The 10532-nt window shown below is 52.1% G+C and overlaps 2 protein-coding genes across 3 annotated transcripts in view; one reads left to right on the forward strand and one right to left on the reverse strand.

The window, feature by feature from the left end:
• Nucleotides 1-1407: 1407 nt before the first annotated feature.
• Nucleotides 1408-8819, reverse strand: PTGR3 (prostaglandin reductase 3). The gene is made up of 2 exons (XM_060029234.2): nucleotides 8611-8819; nucleotides 1408-2371 (listed from the first exon to the last, which is right to left on the reverse strand). The coding sequence occupies exons 1-2, from the start codon at nucleotides 8817-8819 to the stop codon at nucleotides 1447-1449; spliced, it is 1134 nt and encodes a 377-aa protein (XP_059885217.1). The 3' UTR covers nucleotides 1408-1446.
• Nucleotides 8820-9261: 442 nt separating this feature from the next.
• The window catches only part of TSHZ1 (teashirt zinc finger homeobox 1), a 77285-nt gene continuing 76014 nt past the window's right edge, over nucleotides 9262-10532 (forward strand). The window contains exon 1 of one of the 2 annotated variants that reach the window (XM_060029232.1): nucleotides 9262-9394. The gene's annotated coding sequence lies outside the window, so the exon portion shown is untranslated. Of the gene's footprint in view, nucleotides 9398-10532 lie in introns of both variants that reach the window. The other variant, XM_060029233.1, reaches the window with a different exon arrangement.

Below are 10532 nucleotides of genomic sequence, written 5' to 3' on the forward strand. Positions count from 1 at the left end.
AAAATGAGTAAATCTTGTAAAATAGATACTAACAGCTATTCAGCAGTAAGCCTTGCTCCTCAGACAGAAGGAAAGAAAAATTAAATACGGTCACCAAGTTTCCTGGAGCATCTTTAATTGCTTGTCTATTTATTTAGCATGTTAGAGACGCCGAAACCCAAGGCTTTGAAAAATACTCTGGCGGGCTCTGCCTTCATTAGAAAGGCACGATGGCATTCCCACCTTAATGATGAAAACCGGAGCAGCCTTTGGTGAGCTGAAGGTTAGAATGAAGGCGGATCAGCGGCAGGCTTGATTCAGAGGGGAAGGCGCGGGACTCGTTACTTTCGTGTCTGTGACATCAGGCGATAGTGACAAGAAGCATCTCATTCCACCAGGACATGTGGAGAAGTAAAATGGGAACAGAGCATCAGTGGCTGCTGTACTATTTCCACGATCAGAGATAAAACACACCTTCCGAAAGTCTCTAACACGAAGCACAATCATTTTAGATCATTTTGGTGCCTACTTTGCACGATGCTATTTGACGTACCCTACTTAGGCTTATGAAGGGTGCTGTTAGGTACCTACAGTGCTTTCCCCTGTATGGCCCGTGTTTTGTTATGTAGACCCTCACTGTGGATGGAGCACATCCTTTTCCCTTTCCCGTGCCTGTAGTAAATTTTTAAAGTCCCCTGAATCTCTATAGTTTCCCTTTCCCAAACCTGCTTTTTGTCTATATACGTTTTCAACACTAATTTTCTTCTTAAGCGAAGAGAGAAATTTTCCATCCTACACGTGCCTCACCGGGATGACTGCGCATAAAAGCCATTAAATGAGAGATGCTTCTTTAAAAGAGGTCTGTGCTCACTTAATTTTTTTTCTAATAATCTAACAAAGTCAAAGTTTTGGGAGAATCCCTCCAAATTTCTATTTAGATAGTTGGCTGGTGATTTATAGAAAAAGGAGGACCATTTCCTGAGAATATGGACTCTGAGAAACGGCTGACTTTTGCTGTATCTCTCATTTATTAACAACTTACTAGCATCAGACCAGACTCTTCCAAAGCAAAGAACTCATGAACTATTTTCAAGACCAATTTTAAAATCTCATCAAGCTGAAGACATACTGATTTGATCAGATCTTGCATCAGGAATTAATTTAGTTCCCTGGGACAATAAAATCTGGAATGAGACCGTCCATGAGTAAAGAATTGAATGTAAAGGTTTTACCTCCGTGCCATTGAGGGAAGTTTTATTAGCACATTTTTTATATTTTTTTTGCAATGGAGGAGCAAAAAAAAAGAACGAAATAAAGAAAAGAGAAAGAGAAATCTATTCATTAGAACTTACTTCTGTTTTAAAAAATATTATCTGCGTTACTAACTAAAAATAAATTGATTTGAGTAATTCTGGGGCATAAAATGTCCATTTTCTTTGTCCTTTTATTTATGCCATTGTTCTGTTTTTACAGCTTACTGTGGACAGAGTGAGGTAATTCAACAACAATTTTTCCAGTGTTTTTTCTCATGTACATATAATCGACGGCCCGGAAGACAGACTCCAGGCCGGTAAACCTGCCCTCTGCAGACAGATCTCCAAGGTCGACCTTACAAACCAGCTCTCCACTCGCATACATCTTAAGCAAGTGGTCCATGGCGGCTCGATACTTAGAAAGGTAATGGTTCAAGAAGAAGCCCTGGACGCTGGCGGATTTCTTCAGCAGTTTGGCTGGCAGTGTTACTGCTTTCACAGGGGACAGGCCAGTAGGAGTCTGGTAGCCAGAGACAAACCCAATCACTATCAGGCGCCCTTTGGTAGCCAAGGCGTCCACAGCCAAGTCAAACATGGCTCCCCCGACGGATTCATACACCACGTCCACGCCTCGCGGGTACTCCTGCTTCAGGACAGCACCCACGTGCTCGCCGTTATAGTTGATGGGACGATCACAGCCAAGAGATTTCAGAAAGGCAGACTTTTCATCAGAAGAGCAAGTTCCAATTACATGGCACTCGGCCTTCTTTGCAAGCTGGACGGCAAACTGGCCGGTCCCCCCAGCTGCTGCGGTCACCAGAACTTTCCTCCCTTCTGATAGCTCTCCGAGCTCTTTCAGGCTGATGTAGGCCGTGGTACCACTCACCAGGAGGGTGAGATACTCGGGTTTCACGGCCGGCACGGGAATGGCCGTGCTGGCGGGCACCACTGTGTACTCGGCAAAAGAGCCAGGTGTCATGTAAGCCACAGCCTGGCCAACTGTGAATGTGGCGCTGGCGGAGAGACCCAAGGCCACCACCTCGCCTACACCTTCGAAACCTGCGTCAAACGGGATCTTGACGGAAGGGTCATAGCGGCCGGCTGAATAGTTTATGTCAGATGCATTAACACCAACAAATCTAGAAGAAAACAAACACAAATACATTCAGATGTTTTCTTCATCAAGGCCTTTCTATCCCACTTAGAAAAAGTCCTCTAATTCTGGTGACTGTGGTGGGTGGTGAAGCTATATATTCTGATAGAATTTGAAAAAAACGGTCCTGATATTCTGTTCAAAAAAAAAAAAAAGAGAGAAATCAAACAAGTGTGATTTCAACAGTGATTTGTTAGAGTTTTGGTGTATTTTATTCTTTCATTAGTTTAGGAATAATTTCACATCCCTCTAAACAGCAAGCTATGTACTTCACATGCCATTTATCCCCCTCCGATTCCTTTCAAAAGAGGAAAAAAAAAAAAAGTTAGGAAGCCCTCTTATACACAAACTTCACTGGAGCTATGAGTTGGAAATTAATTGGCCTCTTAACAAAGATGTTAAAAACAACAGTGGGATAAAATATATTCAAAGAAGTAGACGTGTATTGATTCTGGCAACAATTTAACACTTCAGATAATAATAGTAACGACAATGATATTATTAAAGGTTGATGTAACGTGCAAGGTCACTGGCTGTTACACGTTACTGCAGGGGTTGTTTCAGTGTGAGCGAGGCTGCAGCAAATTTTCTTTCTCATGTAACTACGTCCAGCGTGAAAATATGCACTTTGATTAACTGAACAAAAATTGTCTCATAAGGGTAGAGAGATTTTTATGCAACATCCAACATTTTACAGTCCTTCCCAGATGAAAAGGAAAGCAAATCGGCACTATATTTTTCCTCAACAAGAAGCAGAGACGTACTTGATTAATACCAGATGATTATTTTCACTTGGTATCCAGAGTCAATTTAATTGCGAGGCTGGTATTTTTACCAGCTTTTTTTCATCTCAGTATACCTCATAACAGAAATATCCTGATACATAAGGAAAAAAGCCGTCTCCTAAGGATGTCAGGAGGTGGCTGAGACACGTAACGCAGGACCCTAAAAATGTCATTTCCACCTGTAATGAAATGAAAAGGTGGTGGTATCTGGTGGCAGGAGGAAAGCTGGTAAAGTAGGCCATTTTAAAATAATTTACTTTTAATTTAACTTAATAAACCCCAAACTGCCCCATGCAAGGATCCACTTCCACTGTATTATAGACAATGCTTTGCACTTACACATGCGCCCTTATGATTGTGCCCTGTATATCCACACCCTCGAAAGCTCTCTACATCCTGTAGAAATAAGAAAGCAGGAAGCACTTTCCTTCGGGCACGTCCAGCCGCTTTCAGAGGTTAGCAGACACACAGCCTCACTAACACGCTACAGAATTCCATACCCATACGTGACACACAGTAACGAGCCGCGGGAATAATGATTTTTGGTGGCTTCTCATTCGGCCTTTAATACCAAGATGCCCACGGTCTATTTTTTGGAGTGGGGGGGAGGGGCCCCTACCTTTCCTTTCAATTTACCCAACTCTCCAGGCCTAGTCTTTTTTAAAAAGGGGCCAGCTTCCTGAGAGCGTGCTTCTGGACCTCACGGAGGCCTGCCAGGGCAGAGCCCAGCTGGATCACCTCTTGGTGCCCTGCTCGAGGCCGCAAAGCCAACTCTAAGGAGGCGTCCCCGGGGGTGGGAGTGGCGGCCTGTGCCACAGAGGCTGGGGGCCAGGGCGGATCGCCAGCTCCCTTCTCTTCGTCCCGTGGCCCTCGCCCCTCCCGTCTCATCCCCCTCCTTCCCCCCCCACCCCAATCCGGCTGGCGTTTCTACCTTCCCAACCGCAGAGGCCCTTCCCTTGCGGGGAGCCCTTGCCTTGGACTCGGAGGGACGCCCCGGTGGGAGCTGGCCCCTCGGGTCGCCCCCCCCTCGGAACGGGATGCCCTGGGGGGGCTTCGAGCGGGAAGGCGCTGCTGGAGGAAAACGCAACCCCCGCCGTCTGCCGCCCCGGGCCGTGGTGGCCACTTCCCGGGGAGAGGTGGCGGGACCGAGCAGGGCGCACGCCTGGGAGGAAAGCGGCGGGGAGAGGGCCCCCGCGTGCGTGTGCGCGCGTGTTGGGGGGCTCTGCCGGGAGCTTGAGTTTACCACGGGGCTTTGCTGAAAAGCCCAAATCAAACATTGCGGTGGAGCCCGGCCAGCGCTGGAGGGGTGGCAGGAGACCGCAGGGCCCGCCGCGCGCCCACTCCACGTCTCCGACTCCCTGCGGCGCCCTCGGTGCGCCCGGGCGAGCCTGCAGGGCGCCCGAAACCAGCGCTTCTGCGGGTGTCTCTTCTCGGAGGTGCCCGGCCTCCGCCGCCCCGCGGCCTCTCCACCGCCACCACCCAGACGCCATCAGTGAGTCCGACTCCCGGAGCGGGCTGGGGCCGCGCAGGTCGCCGCCCAGGCCCACGACCGTGACCTCGGCCTCCCTGGGCCGAGCGGGGGTCCCGGCGGGCGCGCCCAGCTCGCATCGGCAGCGGAGCTCGGGCCCGGGGGTGGGCAAGTGCGAGGGGAGCCCCGAGCACACGGCGCGCCGGAGCGCAGAGGCCGCGGGACAGAAGCCGCCGGCGGCCAGACCGTGACCTTGGCCTCAAAGGCACCCCCATTTTTTGTGTCTCCCCACCCCACCCTGCCGCCCTCTAAAGAGCCTGCGTTGTTGGTGAAGGAATCCCGAGTTCCTACTCGGCTTCGCGCCCCTCGCCCTCTCCAGGGTCGCCCAGCCCCTGGTGCGCATCCCCACCTCTCCCTGGACCCCCGCTTTGACGCTGCGCCGCCGCCGCGGCTGGTGGGCACCCGCCACTGCCCGGACGCGCCTAGGTTCTTACCTGGGCTTTGGGAAGAGCTGCGCGAGGGTCGGGAGACCGCGCCTTCGGCTCCGTCAGAAACAAGTTCAAGAGCAGCAGGCGCAGTGGGCAAGGGGTCCGGGTCGGGGGAGCAGGGGAAAGGAAGAGAGCGCGAGCGAGAAAAGAAGGAAGGGGAGACGCGCATTGGGACCCTCGCCTTGTACCCCCCTTTAACTTCAAATATGTGCTTTTAATGAGTGCAGGGGTCTAGCGATCCGACGGGCAGACCCACTCAAAAGACTAAAATCGAGGAACCCCAGGAAAAAGAATGGGACGGTGCGGACTTTCCCCAAATATATACCCTTCCAGAGTCACTCGGTTTATTTATACTAAAAAGTGATGAACCCCTTCGTCATATTTACTGTGAAACAGGGCAGCCCTCAGAGGGCCTCAGGGAAAGGCTTTTCTCTGAACAAAAACCAAACCTGAAAACTCAAGTCCAGAGCAAATACTGGGAGACAAAGTCGTCCAAACCAGACCTTCCCTTTAAAAAAAGAAAGAAAAAAAAAGAAAAAGAAAAAGAAAAGGAAGAATGAAGGAAAAAAAGCTTGGCCTGGAGAATCAGCAGAAATAGTTACCCTCCCGTGAGCAACAAACGGTTTATCAAAAACGCCTTCCCCATCCCCCATTTTCTGTTTGCCATTCCTACAAACTCTTTGCTCCATTATCTTACACTTGAGCAGAAAATCGTTAGAAATATTTGGAAACGAAATAATGTGTCACTATCTTACAGAAAAAGCTAAAAATAGTGCGCGAACTGACTTAACCAGAAGGTGTCTTTCTCCCTTTTTTCTTTTCTTTTCTGCGGGCTGGGCATCCAGGAAGAGAAGCAAGGTCGTCCTCGTATGTTTGAAACCGGAAGGTGAGAACTGGATAAAGGAACACCGATGACACATTCTGGAGGGATTCTAGGCTCCCCTTCTCACACCTTTCCTAAATGGTAAACCTGATTATCTTAAATCGATGTCTGGCTTAAAAAGCACTTCCCTCACCGTGAACAGAAAATTTGTATTTTCTGTTAAAATGGAATGAGACGTGCAAAAGGTTCCACTGAAAAAAAAAGTCAAGACGGAGCACAATTAAAACCCCCAAACACCTTTCCGAACAAGTGAATTTGGGCTGAATCCATTCATTCCAGAGCAGATTTTATTACGATAAAAATAAGAAGCTCTTGCACAAAATTGTCATGCAGTTAATACTGTTTGGGGCGATTTCGTCTAGGATTAAAATGAACTAACCTGCAGCGAATTACTAAGGCTCTATTCTTAAAAAAAAAAACAAACAAAAACACGGTAAAATGCCTCCCTTACTGACAACGTTTGCTAGAATAAAGGACCTTCCCACAATTTGGAGGTGGGAGCAGATTTTCCAACAGAGTAAGGAGAGGGAGAAGCAAAGGTTCCGCCCCTCCCCAGAAGCAGAAAACTCGCCCCATTCTTCTGTTGCGGATTTCAAAGTAGAAGTTAGAGGTCAAGCGTTTAGTATAAATATACTGTTTATATTAAAGGGATTTTTGTCATATGGGGATGGAAGATAGAAGCATGGATCTCCTCCAAATTGAGGAGCTTCCAACATGGCAGCCGGCGCTCCAGAACTCCGACCACCCAATTCAGGGACCGGCCCCGGTTACCCAACGCGGGGAACGGGGCCACAACCGGGGGAGCCGGTGCCCTGGAGGTGGGGAAGCCGGGCGGCCGGGAGCAGCCTCCACGACGGCGCGGGCGGGGGGCCCACCTCTCTGCTGCTGGGAGTGCTGGAACTTCACACCTTCCCCTGCCTGCCCCGCTCAGTCGCCCCTCCCCATTTCACACCCTGTTTGCAAAAGGTATTATTTTTCTAAGCAGTCGTGGGTGTGTGTACATCAGTGTTCACCATCACCAGTGCAGTGCATCGGAAAAAGAAAAAAGAAAAAAAAAAAAAAAAAGCCTGGGTGAAACTTTGCCTGTTAAGTCTGTTTGGAGGCTTTTCGGTCTGAATCTCATCTCGACTTCCAGCAAATCACTCGTGTGTTCTGTATGTTCTGCGTGAACACACACGCCTTTCTTTTTAACTTGGTAGGACGCGTCCGGATCTCGACAGCCTTAGCCTTTCAGGGCACGATGAAGTAAGTCCTCTGCAGCCCAGTTTCCATCAGTGCAAAATTTTTAAAGGACACACACGGCCCACCGTTTAAGGCACTCCCCGCGCCCACCTCATCCCCAGCCTCCACTCAATCCCGCCCTTGGCTCACTCAATTTCTAAGTTTCCAACAGGTCCCCAGAAGTTTCATGTCATGATCAGAATTCTGAAGTCTTCTAGCCTTGTTTGGAAGGCTGATATGAATTTTTACTAAAATGGACACTTAAGCTTTACCCCAAGCTATTTAGATAAGATGCATTTTGTCCTTCAGCCCTCGCAGGGGACTTGGTCCTTTCTAGCACACCATTTACAACACGGTTACAACCAGAATTTACTTCTCCCTTCGAAAGTACTATTCAACCTGAAATATGCAACACTGGAACCCCTCAGATGGGACTGAGCGGGCGGGCGAGTCCTTCTTTTGCCCAGGGAGTAGAGGAACGGGGACCGGCCCGCCTGCAAGCCCGGCTGCCAGGGGACCCACCCGGCAGACCCGCGGGCACGGCTCCGAAGAGTGAGGTCCCTTCCTTCCTGTTGCTTCAGCAGTTACTAAAGATTATGAGGTGGAAACACCCTCAGGTGGGAAGTGTGGAGGTGGAAAAGACAGTCCAAAGGTCGGGCAACGACCCGAGCGAGTGTCACCCGAAGGTGTGCAAAACGTGCGGCCCAATGCAGCCATGCTCCCACCCCGGCCCCTGCCCAGCCGCCCGGGACGCGCGCCACGCGCCCGTCGGTACGCTGCAGGGCACAGACGACAGTCACACAGCACTGACAACACGCAGACGGCACCGGCGAGGCGCACACCGACACACCCAACGACAGGCTCCGCCATTGCGAGGTGGCTGCCAACCTGGAGCAAACGGGAAAAGCCAGCGGGTCCCCGGCCTCCTTCCTCCAAAGCACGTTACCTAAATGTCGCAGTTTGTGTCCAGGCTGTTCCCGCTCCACCCTAAAGATTATGCGAACGCAGGAGCCGTGGATGCGCGCGGGTGGGCAGGGCGGGGAGCCTCCCCTTCTGGGTCCCGTCGGTTTTATTTCGGGAGCGGGAGGGGGAGGAGGGAGGGCTGGGGGAGGGGAGGGGAATCCCAAATTAAAATACCCCTCAGTTTTGAGGACGTTCGGTGCCATCGGATATTCACACCAGCAACAGTCACATTACATTCGCCTTCGCCAGATGGCGGCGGGTTCAACTTCCCGGGATCTCGCAAAGTCAGGCTGTGCGCCCGAGCGCGCGCCGGGTGTGGGGACGCAGGTGGGCGCGGGACAGCCCGGGAGCTGCGCAGCGCTGGCCGGGGCCGGGGCCCGGGCCGGAGCCGGGGCGGGGGGCGCGCGCCGGGCTCACCGGTTCCGGACGAGGAGGTCTCCGTCCCCGGGGAGTGGCACCGGGCAGTCCCAGCGCAGGGTGACGGCCTCGCGGAAGTTGGGGCTCAGCCGGGTCACCACCAGCTTCTGCATGGCGCAGGGGATGGCCGAGCCCTGGAAGTCCAGGAAGTGGCGGGAGTACGACATGTCCACGATGGCTCGGGCCCCGGCAAGCGCCAGCCGCAGCATGACCCGCGCCTCCGCCTGCTTTCTGCGCCGCCGCTGGCCGGGGTCGCGCCCAGCCCTGGCCGCTCGGCTCGGCTCCGCGCTGCTGGCGGAGCGGGCGGGTCCGCCCCTCCCCCGGCCCGCGCCCTCCCCTCGGCTCCCCCCCCGCGCCTTCCCCACTACGCCTGGTGCCCGCTCCCCCCTCCTGCCCCGCGGGGAGTCAGCGCAGCCCCCGCGGTTCCCGGGCGCGCCACCCCCGGGGTCCGGGCCGGGGGGATCGCTGCCGCTCCGGCCACTGCTCCTTTAATCTTTTTGTTTTGGTTTGAATCTGCTCGGCGCAGACTGGCCAAGGATCTTCTCCGCCCTCCCCCTTCCTCCCGGCGCCCGGGAGGCACCGGATATCCCCACCCTCCCCACGGTCTAAAAGCCGGATTTGACTCCTCTAAAAGGGTGAGGGGGGCGGCGAGGGGACCCGCGCGTCCCGCGATCGCCGCGGCCCACAGCCGGCGGCAGCCCGGGGCGTCCTCAGAGCTGCGCGGCGCCCGGCAGCCGGCGCAGGCGCCTCCCCTTCCCGTGCGAAGCGTTCACTTCCTTGCAAGGTGGTACGAATCAACCCCGAGCGCGGCCAGGGCGGCGGGGCACGGCCAGGGCCCGGGGCCGGGCGGGGAGCCCTGGCCGCCGGGGCGCCCTCAAGGGCACCCAACGCCGGGCGGGGGGCGCCCAGGGCATCCTGCGCCCCAGGCTCTTGGATCCCGTGCCCACAACGCCTTGCCCGCGCCTTCTGCCCTTAGTCTGTCCCGTGCAAGTTGCACGAACTAAGCCGTTTTATTTCTTTTGGCCAAGATTTCGTGTTTTTCCATGAATGTTGTATGTGGCCTCTGCAAGACTGTTACGGGTTTCCCATTGGGAAAGAACATATATATTGGAAACCAGAAGGCCGAATTCCCAGAGCACATAAACATTTTAAACTTCTGGGTGGGGATGCCGAGGGACTTAATTGAATTGGAGACGTTGGCATGATGTATGAAGACCTCTTTTTATAACCCAGCTAGAAAGATCTGCAGTTCCATCGTGTCAATTTTCTTCCTAATTGTTTGTATTGACCAAACAATCAATTCAGTTTTCACAGAGGGACCAGATTACATATTTTCCACATATTTTGTGTAATGAGCAAATCCATCATTAAATTTTTATTAAAGGTATACATTTTAATAATTTTTTTTGTTGTTTTCCACTTACCCATTAATTACCAAACTATAAAAGCCGCGTAGTGCCCCTCCCCAATCAGATCTAACCCCCGAAACTAAGATTGCCAAAGTGACACAGGTATTTTTATCTCAAATGTCGGACATTCCTCATCCAAGGGTAGTTTGTATCCACGTGGGTGCATGTGTGTATGAATGTACAAGCGGGGGCGGAGGGGGAGACTTACCGGTTTAAAAATCTGCAGGAACTAGTGTCTACTTAACTTGGCTTATAACACATGGGTTTTACCCAGTATCAGCCGGTGGGTTGCAATAACAACCCCCTCAATGTCTTTCTCCAATGTGCAATCTTTTATGTTATGCCGTATTAAGATTTCTTTTTTGTGTCATATTGTTCAGCTAGGAGAAAAAAAAAGAAAACAAAGCAATTAAAAAGATTGACAGGTATGGTTTGTGAGGGACCTATTTGTAATTGTCAGGGTGACGTTGGCAAGAGGAGGAGGAGTAAAAACTGAAGCCGGAAAAGCAGCTC

Source organism: Delphinus delphis, chromosome 13 (assembly GCF_949987515.2).
Source record: "Delphinus delphis chromosome 13, mDelDel1.2, whole genome shotgun sequence".
Classification (NCBI taxonomy): Eukaryota; Metazoa; Chordata; class Mammalia; order Artiodactyla; family Delphinidae; genus Delphinus; species Delphinus delphis.

Coding starts and splice junctions, on each gene's coding strand:
- PTGR3 (XM_060029234.2), bottom strand. CDS start 8,819: ATGCTGCGGCTGGCGCTTGCCGGGGCCCGAGCCATCGTGGACATGTCG. Junction 2,372..8,610: donor GACCTCCTCGTCCGGAACCG/GTGAGCCCGGCG, acceptor GTTTTCTTCTAG/ATTTGTTGGTGTTAATGCAT.